This window comes from Cucurbita moschata, unplaced genomic scaffold (genome assembly GCF_002738365.1).
Source record: "Cucurbita moschata cultivar Rifu unplaced genomic scaffold, Cmos_1.0 Cmo_Scf00031, whole genome shotgun sequence".
Classification (NCBI taxonomy): Eukaryota; Viridiplantae; Streptophyta; class Magnoliopsida; order Cucurbitales; family Cucurbitaceae; genus Cucurbita; species Cucurbita moschata.
In genome coordinates, this window is record NW_019268547.1 from 1,603,109 (window position 1) to 1,624,483 (window position 21,375).

Below are 21,375 nucleotides of genomic sequence, written 5' to 3' on the forward strand. Positions count from 1 at the left end.
GACTCATTACTCACTTAAATGGACTGAACCTAACGGCTACGAGGACTTGTTGATGCTTGGGAATTCTTCTTAGAGTTATTTTTTTTTATTATTAAAATAAGAATTTTAAATTAAGGAAATTAACACCTCTTTATACAAAATAAATAAGAGAGGCGTCATCTAATGTGAGAAGGAAGTATTTTCAATTTGGGGGACACAAATGGCTAATGAAGTGTTTGAGAGGGCCAACCAAATTGACTATGTGCACAATCCAAACTCTCCTACTTTGAACCACTTTTGAAAGGATAGCCAAATGTGAAGGCTCCCATTTATTTATTTATTTATTGATTTTTGAGATTTGTGCTTGATTTCATATCATGTAAAGACATATTTTTTTTCGAATAAAAACAAGACCGCCACTACATGGTGTCTACGACGACGCCGTATCTGTATAAGGAGTATCTTACCTTTATCGAAAAAATAAGAGTAGAACGTGACTTGAGTATTTTAAAAAAAATACATAGTAAGTAACCCCACTGTTGAGGTTGGGAAATGCAACAAGCAATCATGGTAGACCTATCATTTCATAAAAATATTTCATGGTTTTGTAACTCCGTTGTTCCGTCTAAACAAAAATTGGATTGTAGTTACTTCTCTACACATGGCTCATGTACATGCACATGGACCCACCAAGCGGGGATATATGTACCCTCAGGCTTGCTCTTTAGGTAACTCACGCTCACGTTGTCAGAGCAACAGAGAGAAAGGAGCCCACGTAATATCATGGTGTATATAGATACCATAGTGTAGGTGTCCGTACTCATCATAATGGAAAAGTATTTTGATGCACGTGACATACAAAAATGCATGAAGTTCCCAAAGCTTAAATAATGACATAAACGTATGATGCAGATCATACACTCATTCTTTCCTAAACATAACTTTCATGAATACATACGTGGCTTAACAGTATTACATAATCTTGAAGTGCTCGTGATAACATAGTGTGCATGTCATATCATATAGAGGTATTATGCATCATACCACATGGAAGCCAAAAGTAATGTGTTCAATAGGAAATGCTAAGGTGTTTGAAGTCCTAGCTTATTAGCTCGCATATCTCCCGCTTGGTCTATCTAAACTCTACCCAATTTCCAATCTATAATATTAAGAACTTGAAGTGAGTTCATGGCTTAGGTTCTTAACTAAAATTGCATCTCGTGTTAATACTAGTGCTAGAAAAATTCAATTACCTAATCCCAAACTTTTCCACTTCTTTCTAGATTACTTGCTTTCTTCTTTAACGTCTTTTTTAGGGATAACCCCCTTTTGGTGCATAGTTTTGTAACGAAGTTCTTGTTTCTTGTCCTTAAGACACTCATCTCAGAGACCTGTGGAGTCCTATAGTTAGTGAACGACTCAATCTTGACATATGCCCGAGGCTTCATATTTACCAGCAACATAGTTTGATACCTGCATCCAGGGTTCCATGTGTTTCCTACGATATAATCTACATGCCAATCTCTAGGGCTTCACGCGTTTCTTGTGACATAGTCTAAATACCTATGCCTAGGTTTCATGTGTTTCCTACGACGTAGTCTCTGTCATTGGACCATGTTGCACTGTCACAGTTATATAATGAGGTTGGATAGACCCGTACGACTGCTCGCCAAAATGACATCTCTCGAAAACGATTAGAAATGCCTCAAAATGTACTATAGGGGGAGACATAGTGTCTGCCCTCCATCATCCTTGGGCCTTGTGGCCTAAGCAAGCTACCATGTGGCACATACATGGGTCGCAACATGGCCAAGCATCGCAGGATGACCATCTCGTGCGTCTTCCTTTGTAACAGGTATTTAAAGAACAGTATCGGACAACACGGGTGTGTTGGTATTGCACCTCTACCCATGTTGATAAGGCAACCCTAATCCTCAGCCCAATAATCCAAACTTTTGTTGAAGTAAGAACCTTTGAATCAAGGAAATTAACACCTCCTTATACAAAATTCGGATCAACCGAGAGATAAAGGCTAGAATTAGATTACCTATTATGATCAAAGACATTAGAAGCAAGATTTGGAACCTAAATTGAGTCACTCCACAATCAAATTTGATCAAGGCTTGATTGAATGGCTCGGATGCAATCTACCATAAGAATTGCTTGAAACTTAGAAACGGTAAAGTTGATGTTCGGATTTCTAAGGGGAAAGTCTCAACTTGAGAGATCAATTTCATTCATCACGAATATGATTTTTACATAATAATTTGTGGGTATTTATAGTCTGGGGGGCCATGATTAAATCTCCATCCCTTTAGATCTCCATAAAAAAAACATAGTCAATTGGATCCTTTGACCATTACAAACTTTATGAAATTAAAAATAATAAAGTTTTCTAATCATTCATGAAATGATGCTTGCAACTAATTCATCCGTGCAAATATTCACTTCTAAGCTCCAAATGGTCATTTCTCCATCGAACCGGCCTGTAACACATGAGAGCCAATTCAATTTTGTAGATGAAGAATGAGGGTTCTTTGAATCTTCTTCCACTTGAATCTTGTAATAGATATAGTTGGAAGTCATTCTTATCATTTGCCTCTAGTTATTCTTATCATTCTTATCATTTGCCTCTGGGAATTCTCATGAGAGTGTGGTTGAGTGACAGTTGCCTTTTTTTTTGGGCAACTATCTGGTCCCTATCTTTTTGTGTACTAAAATTAGGCATGAGAGATGTCCCCAAGAACCATCACAGTTCATAAGCCTTCTGTAATCATTTGAGTTTAGCTGTCCAACTAAGTATCGTTAAATTTATTACACATTGTTCCACGTATATAAACATGAAAGAGCAGAAACCAAATGATTGTGCAAATCCCACGCTTACACTCCCTTCGCTTCTTTCTGTTCTTCTTAATTCTACCAAATCAAACAAATGGTTGTATCATCAACAATACCCATCTGCCATGGCACAATGGAGAGCGCACAATTCTCCAACTTCGCTCGCCAAGTGGTGGTGGGGCGATGGTTCTCTCTCTTTGCCTCCTTCCTTGTAATGACAAGCGCCGGTGCATTTTACCTTTATGCTTACTTTCCCGAACACATTAAAGAAACGCTCCAATGTGACCAAACAACGCTCAACAAGATTAGCTTCTACAAAGACATTGGATCCAACATCGACGTTGTCTCTGCCCTCCTCGTTTACATTGCGCCCTCTTGGATCCTTCTCCTCATCTGCTCCGCCCTCAACTTCATCGGCTACTTCAAGATATGGCAAGCCGTGGTCGGACAAATTGCGCACCCAACTGTCGAGTACTTTGGCGTTTACATAGCAATCGCCGGAAACTCTCAGATTTTAGCCAATACAGGTGAGAATTGAATCAAGTTTCAGAATAATGTCTCCTAATTAGCTCATAATTCTTGTTCTGTTTCAACAGTGGTGCTAGTCATATGCGTGAGGAACTTCCCTGAAAGAAGAGGCATGATATTGGGGCTTCTGAAGGGCTTCTTGGGCTTAGGTGCGGCTGTACTGACACAAGTATACCTCGCCATTTATGGCCATGATACCAAGTCTCTGATTCTGTTCATTGCGTGGTGCCCATCCTTGATTACTCTGTTTTTTGCCTTCTCAATAAGGGAAGTCAAAATTGTGAAACACCCACATGAGTTCAGAGTTTTCATTCAGATTCTATGCATCACCCTCGTTTTAGCTTTGTTTCTCACAGTGTTAACCATCGCTGAGCAAATGGTTCAATTCGATCAATTAGCCTACACTTTTGTGGTGGTTGCAATCATTGGTTTGCTTATTCTCCCATTGTTCATAGCCATTAGAGAAGAAATGGTTCAGCTGAATCTTAACAACATGATCAAATTTGAAAAATCCCAATCAAAACCTCAAAGACCCATCCATGCAATTTCGCATAACCAAAATCATGGAAACTCACATTATTCAAACATTTTCAACAAACCCGAAAGAGGAGATGATTACACAATTCTTCAAGGATTTTTCAGCATTGACATGCTCCTCATATGCCTAACAATATCAATTGGGTTCGGCTCAAGCCTTACAGCCATGGACAACCTCGGCCAAATCGGAGAATCCCAAGGATACTCCACTGAATCCGTCAATGCAATGGTCTCCATCATCAGCATTTTCAACTTCGTTGGAAGAATCTTTTCTGGGTTTGTTTCAGAAATCCTGCTCGAGAAATACAAATTTCCCCGCCCCTTGATGCTGACTCTAACCCTTTTGGTGTCGTGCATTGGTTTCTTGTTGGTGGCCTTCCCCTTTCATAATTCGCTCTACATTGCATCAATCCTAATTGGGTTTTCTTTTGGGTCTCAAGTTCTATTGGATATCACCATGATTTCAGAGATTTTTGGTCTTGAACATTACGCCATGTTTTATAATATTGCGCAACTCTCTTGCCCAATTGGGACTTATGTTCTGAAGGTGTTAGTGGCTGGAAAGCTGTACGACGAGGCAGTGAAGACATGGAGTGATCCAACAGAGTATATATGCCATGGGGAACAATGTTACAGAAGTTCTTTCACGTTTTTGACTGGGATATCGCTGTTGGGAGCTGCAATATCGTTGATTTTGGTGAAGAGAACGAGGGAGTTTTATAGAGAGGATATATACAAGAAGTTTAGGGAAGATATGGATTCTTTGAAGGAGGAAGTGGAACTTTACCCTCATGATGTGCGGCAGCCTGAAGTTGAAAGCATACATGTTCACCAAGAAGGTACCATTATCAAGAAGTGATGTATACATGTAATTCTATTGCTTCTTCAAGACTGGCAGGCAATGTGCCAAGATATAAGCCTCATCTTTTACCTTATTCACAACGATCTCTGGTTCATATGAGAAGGTGGGTTTCATCGAAACAGAGTTATCGGAGAACAGGGCTGGTCGAATCAAATAAGGAGCTTGTTTTTCCATTTGGGGGACATCAAATGGGTACTAAAATGTTTGAGAGAGCTAACCAAATTGATTCTTTGTGCCATCCAAACTCTCCTACTTCCTAAACATTTGTCGCATTTAATTATTGAATCTCTTTTGAAAGAACAGCTAAATGTTAAGGCCTTCTTGTATAACATTTTCTTTTTTTTTTTTTTTTGTATTTAGAGATTTGTGCTAGTTTTCACATTAATAAAATGTCACGACCCAATATTTTACTACGGACCATGACTAATGACAACACACGAATGCACAAAATAATTTAAATATGCAAGAGAAAAAATCTTTTAATTCCAATAAAGTTTTTGAACGACAAACAAACAAAACACTTAACAGTTTGGAAACAAATTTCGAAAGAATGCAAATACAAAATAAGAACTGGACTAATGCCCCGGGACAAACCATTCCTCTGTGACAATCCCTGTCTCCATCATGTCTGCCCTTGACCGACACCTCGCGCTCCTGAAAAAGGAACACATAGCAAGGATGAGTATAAAAATTATACGTAATAAGCCACCTACTTGTAGGCTCTCTTCGCATCCTAACTTAATAGGTTCCCACGGTCTCCTAATTCAATTCTATGACATATGGTTCTAATCTTAGTCCCTTGGGCTTCACCGGTTCATCGTCCTTTCATTAGATACCTAAAGGTTCCTTACGCCCAACTGTTATGGTCGGTATCTCTCTGTGAAGCGCTACCTCTACATGGCTATCTGGGACTACATGGTATCTAGCCTAGGATTGTGATGTTTCACATTGGTTGGGAGGAGAACAAACCATCATTTATAAGGGTGTGGAAACCTTCCCCTAGTAGACGTGTTTTAAAGCCTTGAGGGGAAGCCCAAAAGGGAAAATCCAAAGATATCAGAGCTAGACACCGTACGATGTGCCAGCCTTCTCGCTGTTCCCCGAAGGCGGGTAAACATGAGACAGTGTGTTAGTAAGGACGCTAACCCCAAAGGGGGGTGGATTTGGGGGCGGTCCTGTTGACTCAGGCAATTCGGAAGACAGTGTCGACGAAAAAATTGGCCGAAGGTTTCTTCGAAGGAAAAATTAGCGGAAGTAAAAGGAGAGAGAGTGAGAGATTTGCTGAGATTGCTGAAGACTCGATATTTTATTTTACTTCAGTTGAACGGTTTAAATAACAAATCTAATTACAAAAATAGAAAAACCAATTATACAAAAATAGAAGAAGTGGACGAAGACTTCGCCCAAATTGTCAAACCAATGGCCCCTAGAATCACGCTCCTCCATTCGCGTGAATTCAGATGTTTTTACAAACCTAACTAAATAACGCATGGCTTTTATTTAACAATCTCCTCCTAAAAGCTGTACCTTATTATTTGAACTCCGATCTTTGAGCGTAGTTCTTCAAATTTCACCCGCGCCAGGGACTTGGTGAAAATGTCTTCAAGTTGTTCCTCTGTTCGGATGAAATCAATCTTGATGAGCCCTCGATCTGCACATTCTCGAATGTAGTGGAATCTGATTTCTATGTGCTTGCTCCGGTCGTGCAAAACTGGATTTTTTATCAGGGAGATCGTAGCTTTGTTGTCTACGTATAGCATTGGTGGATCGCTTTCTCTCCCGATGAGTTCTTCCATTAGTCGTGCAAGCCAAATCCCTTGTGTTGCTGCCATCGAAGCGGCGATGTATTCTGCTTCGTAGGAAGACAAAGCAACTACCTTCTGTTTTGTTGATTGCCAGCAGATCGCGCCGCTTGAGAGAAAGTAGATTATTCCTCTGGTGCTCTTACGATCATCAACGTCACCGGCCATGTCACTATCACTGTAGCCGATCAGCTTGAGTTTCTCCTTATCGCTCCCTGCGCAGTATCTTACGCCCCAGCCTCTGGTTCCGGCTACATAGCGCAGGATGCGCTTGACAGCCACTAGATGCTCTTCCCTAGGTGCTTCCATAAACCTGCTCACATATCCAACAGAATAAGCAAGATCAGGACGAGAGTTTACCAGATAGCGCAGACTCCCGACAATGCTGCGGTAATTGGTGGAGTCGACTGTCGTCGTAGTGCCGACTTTCCTTAGTTGGAGTCGGGCTTCCATTGGCGTCCTGGTAGAATTACTGTCCACAAGCCCAGTTGTGTCCAGCAGCTTCTTCGCGTATGCACTTTGGTAGATGGAGATGCCGGAAGAGTTTTGTTGCACTTCGATGCCGAGGTAGTAGCTGAACACGCCGAGATCGCTCATCTCGAAGTTTTTCGACATCTCCTTCTTGAACCTTCCAAGGACTCCCACGTCACCTCCAGTGATTATGAGGTCGTCGGCGTACACTCCCACGATCAGTCGCTTCTTGCCGTGGCCGTGCGTGTACATACCATGCTCAGAGTCACAGCGTTTGAATTTCAGTGACAGTAGGGTACTGTCGAGCTTCAAGTTCCAGGCTCGTGGGGCTTGTCTAAGCCCGTATAGTGCTTTGTGCAGGCGCAGTACCTTATTAGGGTTGCCGTTGTTCGGGAAGCCAGGTGGTTGTTGAACATAGACGGTCTCCTTCAACTCTCCGTTAAGGAAAGCAGACTTTACGTCCATATGGTGAACCTCCCAAGAGTAATGTGCCGCAATTGCTAGCAAGAAGCGAACGGATTCTAACCTTGCTACTGGCGCAAATACCTCTTCGAAGTCCACTCCTTGCTTCTGGACGTAGCCCTTCGCCACCAGACGGGCCTTGTGCTTCACAACTTCTTATTTTTTGTTGCGCTTCAGTTTGAAGACCCATTTGAGCCCTATGGCTCGGTGTCCCGGCGGCATGTCCTCCAGACTCCACGTCTGGTTCTCGGTGATGGATGTCATCTCCTCCTGCATTGCCTTCAGCCAGCATGGGTTCTTTTCTGCTTCGGCGAAGGTGTTCAGTTCATCTGCACTGATGGCATGTAGTTCGGCCACTTCTTCGAGCTCGCGCGCTGCCAGTCCAGATGGTTCACCTCCTCCCACTAGATCATCCATCCTCCGGTACCTGGCCTCCAGATCAGTATCGAGATCGGCATCCAGTGTCGAATCCGCAGTTCGTGGTGTTGCGAATTCCACTGGTTTAGGTGGTGCACCTGCTGGCGGCGGTGACGTCTCCTGATGCTGGGCTCCTTCTTCAGGCTCGGTGACGAGGTACTCCACCGTGAATTGATTTGGATTACGGTCTGCCTTGATCACGTCATTCCACTGCCAGAAGGTGCTTTCGTCGAAGGCGACATCGCGAGACACATGAGCTCGCCCCCCTACAGAATCGTAGAGTCTGTACACCTTGCTCCCGAGTTCGTAGCCGATGAAGACGACCTTCAGCCCCCTGGGATCGAGCTTGGCGAGGTGGGGACGTGTTACCTTCATGTATGCGACGCAGCCGAACACGCGGAAACCTCATATATGGCGTTTTCTCGTCGAGGCTTCGTGTTGGTGACCGATTGAGGAGATAGACAGCCGTCATTACTGCCTCTCCCCAAAATCTCCCAGGCATCTCGGCCGTCACCAACAATGACCTCGCTGTCCCGACAATGGTCTGATTTTGGCGCTCTACCACTCCGTTCTGTTGGGGGGAGTAAGGCGCCGTTAGGTGCCGTTGTATGCCGATCTCGTCGCAGTACTTACTGAAACTTGCCGAGGTGAATTCTCCTCGGTCTGTGCGCAGCACTTGCATCTTCTTCTCACATTCGGCATCCGCTCGCGCTTTAATGCGCCCGCAGATATCGCCGTGTACAAGCTCCAACGGCTCATCGGCTCGGTAGGATGTTTGAGACGGAAAGGGTGTGCGCCTCTGTTTGCCGTTGAGGCACCCGTCGCACAGCTTGCCTGCGTGAGCAGCCGTCGTTGATTATCGCAGATTTTGAGTAGTCATCGCTCGATGGAAATGAAGCAACCTGTCTCATCAAGTAGACGTCGATCAGCCTGTGATGCTCGCCTCCCTTGCTGACGAACAGGATGGTGCCGCGCCCTTCGATCTCGACGATGGCGCCATCGCCGAATTTCACCGTCCCACGGATCCCCGAGTCAGCTCAGATAAAGATCTAGCCCCAGTCATATGGTTTGTTGTACCTGTGTCAAGGATCCATCGCCAGTGCTCGTGTTGCTCGCGTCCATCTCGCTGATCTGAGCGAACACTCTAGTTGATCGGGTACTGAACGATGGCGGTCGATGTCTCCCTGATCACTCGATCAACAACAACTCGATGCCCCACGGCCTCTCCGTGGTGGTGATGGAGATGCCGGCACTTGGCGGCGTGGAGGAGTGAGTGAGCCTGCTCGAGATGGACCCCACGATGTATTTATTTTTGCGCTTTGCATTTTCTTCTACTCGAACCTGAAACCTGTGTGTTGTTAGGTCGAACTCTAACCACTTAAGCTATTCAACTTGATTGTTGATAGGTTGGCTCTTCTGTGATGGTATACTACCGATCGCTTCAACGAGGCTCTGATACCACTTGTTGACTCAGGCAATTCGGAAGACAGCGTCGACGAAAAAATTGGCCGAAGGTTTCTTCGAAGGAAAAATTAGCGGAATTAAAGGAGAGAGAGTGAGAGATTCGCTGAGATTGCTGAAGACTCGATATTTTATTTTACTTCACTTGAACGGTTTAAATAACAAATCTAATTACAAAAATAGAAAAACCAATTATACAAAAATAGAAGAAGTGGACGAAGACTTCGCCCAAATTGCCAAAACAATGGCCCCTAGAATCACGCTCCTCCATTCGCGTGAATTCAGATGTTTTTACAATCTTAACAGGCATGGCTTTTATTTAAAAGGTCCCACATCGATTGGAGGAAGGAAAGAGTGCTAGCGAGGACGCTGAGGCCCTAAGGGAGTGGATTATGACGTCCCACATTGGTTGGGGAGGAGAACAAACCACCATTTATAAGGGGGTGGAAACCTTCCCCTAGCAGACACATTTTGAAGCCTTGAGGGGAAGCCCGACAGGGAAAGCCGAAAGATATTAGAGGCAGACATCGGACGATGTGCCAGCCTTCTTGCTGTTCCCCGAAGGGGGGTTGACACGAGGCGGTGTGCCAGTAAGGACGCAGGGCCCCAAAGGGGTGGATTTGGGGGCGGTCCCACATTGATTGGAGGAAGGAAAGAGTACCAGCGAGGACGCTGGGCCCTGAAGGGGGTGGCTGGGCCCCAAAGGGGGGTGGATTTGGTTGGGGGCGGTCCCATATCGATTGGAGGAAGGAAAGAGTGCTAGCGAGGACGCTGGGCCCCGAAAGAGGTGGATTGTGATGTCCCATATTGGTTGGGGAGGAGAACAAACCACCATTTATAAGGGTGTGGAAACCTTCCCTTAGCAGACGCGTTTTAAAGCCTTGAGGGGAAGCCCGAAAGGGAAAGCCCAAAGATATCAGAGCTAGACACCAGACAATGTGCCCGAAAGGGAAAGCCCAAAGACATCAGAGTTAGACACCAGACGATGTGCTAGCCTTCTCGCTGTTCCTCGAAGGGGGGTAGACACAAGGTAGTGTGCCAGTAAGGACGCTGGGCCCCAAAGGGGGTGGATTTGGGGGCGGTCCCACATCGGGATTTGGGGGCGGTCCCACATCGATTGGAGGAAGGAAATAGTGCGAGCGAGGACACTGGGCCCCGAAGGGGTGGATTGTGATGTCCCACATTGGTTGGGGAAGAGAATAAACCACCATTTACAAGGGTGTGGAAACTTTCCCCTAGCAGACGATGGCCCCAAAGGGGGAGGAGGGGGGCGGTCCCACATCGATTGGAGGAAGGAAAGAGTGCCAGCAAGGATGCTGGCCCGAAAGGGGGTGGATTGTGATGTCCCACATTGGTTGGGGAGGAGAATAAACCACCATTTACAAGGGTGTGGAAACTTGGCCCGAAAGGGGGTGGATTGTGATGTCCCACATTGGTTGGGGAGGAGAATAAACCACCATTTACAAGGGTGTGGAAACTTTCCCTTGGGGTGGATTGTGATCTCCCACGTTGGTTGGGGAGGAGAATAAACCACCATTTACAATGGTGTGGAAACTTTCCCCTAGCAGACGCGTTTTAAAGCCTTAAAGAGAATGTTCAAAGAGGACAGCCTTGAGGGGAAGCTCGAAAGAGAAAGTCCAAAGAGGACAATATCTACTACCGGTGGATGCATTTTAAAGTCTTGATGGGAAGCTCGAAAGAGAAAGTCCAAAGAGGACATATCTGCTAGCGGTGGACGCGTTTTAAAGGCTTGAGGGGAAGCCTGAGAGAGAAAGTCCAAAGAGGAAAGAGAAAGTCCAAAGAGGACAATACTGCTAGCGGTGGACACGTTTTAAAGCCTTGAGGGGAAGTCTGAAAGAAAAAGTCCAAAGAGAACAATATCTGCTAGCGGTGGACGCGTTTAAAGCCTTGAGGGGAAACCTAAAAGAGAAAGTCCAAAGAGGACAATATTTGCTAGCGGTGAACGCGTTTTAAAGTCTTGAGGGGAAGCTTGGAAGAGAAAATTCAAAGAGGACAATATCTGCTAGCGGTGGATTTGCGTTGTTACATAAAAAGTAATAGGAAATATAAAGAAAATATAATAAAATTTTGGGGGAGATTTAAAATCAAACATCACCCCAATTAATATAAATAAAAAAAAATCAATACAAGTATGTTCGAGTTTATTACATACGGGAAATGAGTTTGAGATACAATTTCGAAATAAAATAGAAAAGACCCAATGAAATATAGATGGACTGACGGCCAGGATGACCCCCCTTCGTGACTGCACTACTCTCAAACACTCTCCACCCCGACCAGTAGTCATTGAACACCTAGAAAAAGAAACGTGGAATGGGGTGAGTATAAATATACTCAATATACAGACCCCATAAGGGTGTGAAAGTTGTTCACCGGGTTCTGACTCTAAATTGAAGGGTAAATTTTTCGCAAAATAAAACAAACCAAATTTAAAACATAACATACATTATATTTATATTATATCAAAATAAGGTTTATACAAAGTATTTAATACACAACACAAGAGTTAAAGTACAAAATAAGGAACGACACAAGACATTTTAAAACGAAGGGATGAGGACGATGGGTGAGGTTTGTCTATGGCACTTGCTTCAGAGTCCTCTCCCGACCTCGACTAGCTCCTTATTACCTGAAAATAAAAATGGAAAATAAGGAATGAGTACAAAGACTCAGTAAGCAGCCTACTCGTATGCTCTTAATCGTGTCCTTGATATGCTAGGGTACAACACTCTTTCTTTTCTTGTTCTTGTTCTTGTCGTTAGTACTTTGACCCATCGTGACCCTAGATGACTCTCCATGACAGACCATACGATCACATGATAGATGCATGCATGAATATGGCATCCTGCAAATCTTTGGGTACTCATAACATGGTGGATAACATCTCATCTAGGTGAGGGAAAAATGAGGCCAAACATGACATCCTACAAAGTAAACATGGCGTAGAACATCCCACCTAGAAGAGGAAACATGACCTCTGAAAGCATCGCATGGTGGGAGGTTATCAGTCACAATTGGACATGCTTAGAGTATTACCTAGCATTCTTGAGTTTCTGAGTCTGAGGACCTTGGTCCCTTATCCTTGAGTGGTACTTAGCATTCTTCTTGCTTTGGTAGTGGTAGAGCTTATTTGATATTTGTTCTTGGTTCTCAATCTTTTAAGTTCCTAAGGTTCATAATTCCTTGAGGCATAAGTTGTTACATGCATTCGTAATCATAGAAACCTATCGTAATAACTAGAATGAGTTATTCTAGAAAGTCATAGATTCATAATGGATTTCTTAGAGGGTTCTAGAAGGGTCTTGAATCTTGAGGTGTTTCCTTTAGACGTTTCCTTTAGATGTTTCTTAAGTTCCATCTTGGTTTAGGTTCCAAACTTGCTCCAATCAACTTGAAATCTTGAACTTATCCTCATGTCATATAAAATAGGCCTTATAGAAAACAGTTGGTAATTTGGAGCATGTTTAGACCTTGAGCTGATATGACTACTTGTTTCATTTTTAGGAACTAAACCTTTGAGGTTGTCATGTCATGCATCCTATTTTAGCCTTGAAAACTTTTCCAAAGTAACCCTTAATTTTCTCCCCATGAGTGCATAGGTGGCATCATCATAATCTTGGCATCCTGCTGGCAAAGCGTGATGCACGACATCTCATTTAGGTGAGGAAAATAATATGTGCATCATGACATCCTACTCATGGTACATATAGTAGACATCCCACCTAAAGATGAATAGGGGCATCGTGGTACACTTCATGATCAGAGATAATGGTTACTTCGGACATAGATCTTAGGAACTTGTTAAGCATACTATTTGCATTAACCTATGTGTTTTCTTGGATTCTTGGTGATCCTAGGTTTTATGCATAATGTCTTGGGTTAAGCTTGGAACTTATAAGCTCTTCTTAGGAATAGCCCAACGTGATCTTGTGCACGTAGAATCTTATTAGCGACCAAGGGTACATGTGAGAAATCTCTTATTTCATGGATACCTCGTTAGTCATCCTAGGAGGTAAAGTTGCATGGATCGTGATGAACGTTTTTCCCCATATCTTGGTTTTGCTACTTAACGTTTTCTAATGACTTCTAAACTTTATTACATCATCTAACATCATAAAATAAGATCTACTACCGAGTTCCATAGCATTTGGAGGTCATCTAGGTCATGAACCGAAGGTAAATTACCTTAGGGGCATTACGGTCATTTTACACAATTTCTTAGTTTACCTACTTATTCTTATCCAATGACCACCAAATTTCATATATAATTGCACACATGCTATAATATGCTATCAAAGTTTCATAGGCAACAGAGTTTATCCAGTGGGTTATTTTAACGTTACTTAAATCCCGAGCAATTTGGTCGGTTTGGTGCCGTAACTCACGGTTTTGTGGGTTTCTCTTTCATATATCCTTAATTCATAATTGGTTTAGGGTTCGTCTGGAAACCCAAGCGATTCCTACAAGTATTTCTTAAGAAAAGTCCAAGATGGCTACTTACCTCGTCGCGACGTTTGGGACTTTCGTTCTTGAGCTCCTGGTATCCGAATTACTTCAAATTTCCTTCCACAAACTTCTTATTGTATATAGTTTCTGGAACCATAAAAATTTCCATGAGAATTAGTCTAGAAGAGGGTTAAAATTGAGAAAAATGAGGGATGGTTGGATTTTGGGTTGACTTGGCCAGTTCAATTAAACCGACCACGTCATCGTCTTCTTCCTCTAGACAGGAAGAAGATGCACGTATTCATTGCACCGTCGTCTAAAACTCGAGCTCCGCAGCTTCGATCACTCCTTTTCTCCCCTCGATTTTTTCATAAAACTTAAAGATGGTGCTACAAGGTAGAGTTAGGGATCAATTTCATACCTTCTCGTGGATCGTAGCCTAAGATATTGGCCTCCAAAGTTCGTCCAAAAACTTATTTCTTACTGGAGCTAAAACAGAGGATTTCTTATTGGGTAACCGATTCTAGGGATTTTCAAGGCCCGATTTCTTCATGGAATCTCTTCCATATCCTTTCCTCAAGCTAAAAGAATTGGTTTGGAGGAACATCTTTGAGTGTGGGACCTCAATTTCCAGAAATTGCTCTCGGTGTGCAACTCACCCAAAACACCAGATTTTCATTCTCTTGGGTAGCTTGTTCTACGACATTTCAGCTCTTGATTTCTTTATCAAAGTTACTCAAATTCTTCCTTTGAAACTAAAGGAATCCTTAATTTTAAAGAAAAGTGGCCGTAGATAGGAATTCAACATTTCCCCCCAAATTCTACCCGAAACGAATTTCCTTCAATTGGACATGTTTCTGAGGCTATTCCTCCTCATGGTCTTCTATGAAAACATTCCTTGGAGGTGCATAAACGGATTGGGATCGTTCTTACTTGACGTATTATCGTGTATCCTTGGATTGGATTTTCAAGTTTCCCTTAAAACTCTTCAATGGCCGATTGGATTGGGGGAATGGTTTCTAGGCACTTCACTCTATTCCTTCATAAAATTTGTGGGTAATCTTGTTTAAAAATCGTAGGAACAAGTTTGAAGGGAAACGATGGAGAATTTCTCTAGAATTTGGAAGAAATTCGAGAGTAGGACACAAAAAATCTACCAGCGCCTGAGCCTTTTTTTTTTTAATCCCGATTTGACTCTCGTTTGACTATTTTTCATCCTGGATTTGATACTAACCTGAATTTAACTTGATTCAGGATCTACCAGCAAGCTTTGAAGAGATTTGGTGCTCCTAGCTAATGGAAAAGCTTGCTTCGAAGGGCACGCTTCATCCCGGTAAGTAACCACCTGGAATTTAGGCAAGTTATACTTGTAGGGATCGCTAGGACAAGCTAGCATGTGAACATGTTTGATCTTAGGTGGTTAAAATATGTGTAAATAGAACCGAGAATGAAAAATTTTGGTGATTGTGACATGTGCATGATGAGATTACGAAATTGCCCTTAGAACAAGAGAATTGAGAAACTTGCTTAGTTTAATGTCTTCCATTGTGTATCATAGAGGATGAGATATTCTGATCTGTGCTATGGGTGATTGATGGATGTTATCCCCCACTGAGCTTGTTTGATTGTTGATTATGTGTGATTTATGACATGATTTTCATGCATTAAGGCTTGGTAGGAATACCTTCTTAAATAACATATGTGAATGAATAGACATGATTTATGTGCTAGAGATACTTGATAGATATATTTTTCCTAGTAGAGCATGCATCAAGATCACATTTAAGATTAAGGTACTATAGCTAGTGTGATTATATGTAAAACCAGAGGATTGACATATGTGCACCCAGAGATTGTGGTTAAGCTGAGAGACTAACCTAGAATGACTTGGAATTGAGAAAATGGAGTTTAAACCGCATGAACGCCCTTAAGAACCTAGTAGGCCTCCACGGTGTATTGACATTATTTAAGTCGCTTACATGATCATGAAATTAGTTGAGCTAATTGAGTGTAGATTCGGGACAGGTTTGACGCCCTAATCCTGTTAAACTAGTTCTTGAGAAGAACTAGGGACTACATGGGTAGTTAGCTCAAGACATGAACCCCCTGTTGAACGTAGAAACAGGTGAACCTGTAAACCAGTCCTGATTGGACTAGGGACTACATGGGTAGGTAGAAAGCCCTACTGAGTGTAGAAATAGGTGAACCTATAAATCAGTCCAGATTGGACTAGAGACTATGTGGGTAAGTGGAGAGCCCTATTAAGTGTAGAAACAGGGGAACCTGTAAACCAGTCCTTGTTGGACTAGAGACTACATACACGGGTAAGTGATAAGATAAGAGCCCGTATTGAGCGTAGAAACAAGTCAAAGTCGATGCTGCGACCTCGTAAACCAGTCCTGTTGGACTAAGGACTACGTGGGTAGGTGATTTAGCATGAACAACTCCTATTGAGCATAGAAACGAGTCAAGGCCGATGCTTAGACTTCGTAAATTGGTCTTGGAAGAGATCAAGGACTACGTGGGAAGGTGGTTTGTCATGAACAACTTCTATTGAGTGTAGAAACGGGTCAAGGTTGATGTTGCGACGCTGTAAACCACTTTTGATAAAGGACTAGGGACTGCACGGGTAGATGAACAATGAAGAATTCCTTAAACACTCTGTTCGTCAGTTTCATGAACACTGCATGAGCATTAATTAAACTAGAAGACATGACTATGAACTCACGATGTTCATAGCGGCTTCTAAAGGCTGTTTTAGGATGTCTTCCTCTCTGGTTCTCACCTGGTAATATCCTGACCTTGTCGAGACGATCTTTACTACTCCAAAATAGCCCCTAGTTTCATCTCATTTAGCCAACTTTCTCCTCAGCAAGATGCTCTGTTACGTGACTCGCTTAAGTACTAAAACTCATCTGGGCTAGGTAAAAGCTCTTTTGGGAGTAAGGATTCTTGCATGAGTTCTCTCCGTTCACCTAGGTTAACCCTTGTAGTATCTTTTATGACTAAGCTAGTCACATTTTCTCTCGTAGTGATATCTCATCATTGGCTTTTTCGAGCACATGAACCTTTCAAGTTCTTGTACAGGATCCTAGATAACTCTCTGAAAACTCTTGTTTGGTATCTAGCCTCCCTCGAACTTCGAGGATGCTATGTCTAGTGTTTTCTCTGAGACATATCATGTTTCTGCTAGTCTTACTAGTTTACAAGTCACCATCTTACTATCCTTCAGGTGGTTTTCAAAATCATGTTGTTTGGAAGTTCTACATCTACTTGAGAATGCTTCACAAGTCTGACATTACACTCGTGTGTAAAACTGGAGTTCTTATAACGACCCGACTTTTCATGTAAGTAGCGATTAGGGCCATTACCAAAAATAATATAATTTATTTAAAGATTAATGAAAACCATGCAAAGACGATCATTTATTAGAAATCAGGAGCGGGGTACCCCTTTAAAAAAGTTAAAAAAATGTCGCTTAAAGATCAAAAGGAAATCTGGTGTGACCGCCTAGTTCCCATAAACTAGGCATCCACAACATAGTTTAAATTACTAACAAAAGTGCGGAAACGTCTCTCCAACAAAAATGAGACTACAAAAACTTAAAAATCCTTGAATCGCCCCATGACTGACTTTGGCATCCTACTCGTCACCTCAGTGTCACAACTTCGCCTGAAAAATCATTTTAGAAACATGGGGAGTATTAAAATGCTCAGTAAGAAACTGCACTATTGGGGTCAAATATATAAATCGTCACAAGGCGATCAACCAAAACACGCAGCGGGTGATTATTGCCACCAGAATATCAGCCACCTTTACTTCTTAAAATGGTTATCCCTGGCTGGTTACTCGAAACACATAGCATGTAATCATTACCACAAGGACATTAACATCCCTCCTTATTTCCTCAAAATGACTATCGAAGGCTGGTTACCTGAAACACATAGCGTGTATCCCTTACCTTGTTAGTCATTTTCTACAATCATTCTAAAGGTGACTATTGGTGGCTAGTTACTCAAAACACACAGCGTGTAACTATTACCACAAGCCCCTTAACCGTTGCTACCTACAAGCACAATATGGATGCAATAGGCCCTGCATATGTTGTGTCATACAACTCGCATCGAACCCAATCACCAAATACCACTAACCATAGCACACAATCTAACCAGATTACACAACAGCACACAACCTAATCAGATTACACAACAACACACAACCTAATCAGATTGCACAACAGCACACAACCTGATCAGATTGCACAACAACACACAACCTAATCAGATTGCACAACAGCACACAACCTAATCAGATTACACAACAACACACAACCTAATCAGATTACACAACAGCACACAACCTAATCAGATTACACAACAGCACACAACCTAATCAGATTACACAGCCTAATCAGATTACACATCACACAACCTAATCAAATTACATGGCACACAACAATCAGATTACATAGCACATAGCCATCTGTTCGACCCATTTTTCAAAAACAAAACGTTTAGTTTCAATGTCCCTTATCTGGGGAACTGCTTTCTTAGCCTTTCCTAATCAACAACTGTCCGACTACACTCAAACTGAGCCTTCTTCCTACGTAGGGGTTGATTCCAATCCTACTATCTCGAGAGAAAACCGCGTTGAATCTTTGCTGCGTTTACTCCTCTTATTTTCGATTTTGGCGATGGAGATGGCGTTCCCTCGCAGTGGCGATGTGGCGATGTGGGTGTTGGGTGGCGGTTTTCTGATGTGCGAAGGGCGCGGGGTGGTGTGGGAAATAGTCGGCTGCGGGACGGCGTGAGCGTTGGGTGGCAGCGGCCTAAGAAAGAAAATGACAGAAAATGACAAAAAATGAGGAAGAGCGGCGACTGGCTAAGGGTTTGGCTCAAATGGCTGAACCTTGGGCTTATTTTTATAATTATTATTTTGTATTGGGCCATGGGCCCAAAACGTGGGCCTTACAGTTCTACTCTTTGTAATCTGGATAACCTACCCAACGATTTGTTCTTACCAACGCCCATCTGAACTTTCTTCCTTCAAAGGGCGAATGCATGACCATAGCTTGACCTCTTTTTCCTACTGTTCTCAACCTTGAGGATCAATGGACTATCTCGACAGTTCCACATCCTTCACCTTGTGAGCATGCATGTCCTGACCAAAGGATAGGTTAGAACACGATTTTATGGTCTTGATAACCACGTGCTGCTTCTGGACTTGGTCCTCTCCACCAAGGTCCAAAGCGACTTATCATCTATTAGGTGGTCCTTCAGTAGGAATATCCTACACCCCATGACTCCTTAGTGGCATAAAAGCGCACATTTCACTTATGGAAGTCCATAAACCTGAACTTATCTCGTGAAGACTCCAACCAACCTTGAAGCCATGACCTTCATAGCTTCACTCTCTATGTTGGTGAATCTTATTTCTCGACTTCCAACTTAACCAAACTCACTTGTGAAAATGGCTTGCTTGAGGGGTGCATAATTCCTATAGTGGTCGCCCATGTGTGTAAGAACTTTGTCTGGGTTTACTATGTGGTTTGCCCCAAGACATGCTTTATACTGTCTAGGCCTACTACGTGGTCTCCACGGAGGCATGCTTGACATCTAGAATTATGGTCATGGGAGGCTGGGTCATAGGTATATCATCTCGTACTGGGCCTTAAAATAACTCGAATCTCGTATCAATCTATAGAGGGAATATTCACTTTTAACACCCTAAGGTGTTAACCCAAAACATACATCAAGTTCTTACCGGCGTTACCTAATATCATAACCTACTAAACAAGGTTAGACTGCATACCTGGTCGCGACGAGATGTCTCCTCGAGCTGAGTCACAGAGGTGTACGACTCTTTATCCTAGGAAAAAGTTTATAGAATAAAAAACCTGACTACTCTGATACCAATCTATCACGACCTGATTTTTTAGGCTTCTAAAAAACTGAATCGTGACTAAAAAGACAAAAGCGAAAAAAAATAAAATTAAAAAGAAAATAAAATAGAAGATAAAAATCTGATAAAATTTAAAACAAGAAAAAGTAAGTCAAGAACACCAAAATTAAATATAAAATCAAAGTCAAATGTTACAAATGGAAAATACAAATATAAAAGAAAATATAAAAGACTCCAAATATGAAAACAGACTGACACTCCGGGACGACACCTCTCTATGACAGTGCAACTCTCGAACACCTCTCTGTATAGACTGGTACCTGAAAAGAAAGGGGAAAACGGGGTGAGTATAAAAATATACTCTGTAAGCAACCTACTTGTAGGCTCTTTTTGCATCCTTATCTTAGTAGGTATCCACGGTATTATCTCTTGGTTCTAGTGAGTGCGAATCAAGCTACTACTCTCTTTTCTGTATCTTAGGAGGCTTGACCAACTTATATAGTGGAATGATTGGTGTCCCGAGGTGAGACACGACCTCATAAGTAAATTTGAGGGATCGTATGGCTAGATCTGAATAAGTAACTCTGTCTGAACATCATCTGTGGAGGTTAGCTGACAACCCTCCCACGGGACCATACATCCACTAAAATCGGGGGTTGCGATCCCCCGTGTGCCGGTGAGCTACTAAGTTATCCTACGTGGTTCCACGTTCCCCTGCTTAGGGACGGGTTTCTACGGCCTAGGAGTCTTGTTCAGAAGACCCCTTAGCTATCACCACTAGGTCGGGGCACCTGTCACACTTCCCTATCCGGATCTGTCTGGCTTAATGATCTTAGTATCGGAGCTCTGTCTCGAAGGTACGGTATCGGAGCAGAGAGAGAAGTGGAGATTCTAGTGACACTATCCACACTACTCAACTCTAGCGGGCTACCTACAGTTACTGTGGTGTCCTACTAGTCTTTCTAGGGCAGACTCTTGGTGGCTTAGACCTGGATTCATTCATCTCTAGGATTCTCGTGCAAGGTCTCACAAACCTGTCGTGTATTGAAATTCTGGGTTCTGGATCCGCTAGTAATCATTTCGCAGGTCTAAATGCACGGTATTCTAGAGGTATCCCAATCTAGGGTTCTGTCTAGCCTACATAGTCTCAGCACCCTAGTCTAAGCTCGTAGTTCTTTCCAATTCAGCAAGAAAGATAACACAACCAATCATGCATTGGAGTTAACATGCAACAGTTCATGCAATATTAATAAACATGCTCAATGGGAAGATAACGTCCATCTTTACCCGGAGCGCAGATTTCACAAGTTTCCCTTCCTCCTCATGCATACATACATTATCACAATCTTAATCTAACAGACACATAATCGTTCATATCTAGATTCCATTTATTTTCTTAATTATTTCATTTCCATGGTTTCATAATGCTAGGCTCGGCTAGCTAGGTTTATCGGTATGGTAGCATGCATGCTTATTCCAAGCGGTTCCTACAAGTACTGCTCGTGGGAATCCAAATGTCTACTTACTTGGTTGACGCGTGCCTTCCCAAGCTCGAATTATTCGCCAGAAAGGTTCCAAAAATTAGGGAATTTCTTTGATAGGTCCTAATTCACATAAAAATCAGAGTTGAAATCGGGGGGGGGGGGGGGA

At 42.7% G+C, this 21,375-nt stretch overlaps 1 protein-coding gene across 1 annotated transcript; it reads left to right on the plus strand.

Annotated features, from left to right (window-relative positions):
* Positions 1-2,950: 2,950 nt before the first annotated feature.
* Positions 2,951-4,741, plus strand: LOC111464762. Its single transcript, XM_023108993.1, has 2 exons — positions 2,951-3,344; positions 3,414-4,741. The coding sequence occupies exons 1-2, from the start codon at positions 2,951-2,953 to the stop codon at positions 4,739-4,741; spliced, it is 1,722 nt and encodes a 573-aa protein (XP_022964761.1).
* Positions 4,742-21,375: the final 16,634 nt, after the last annotated feature.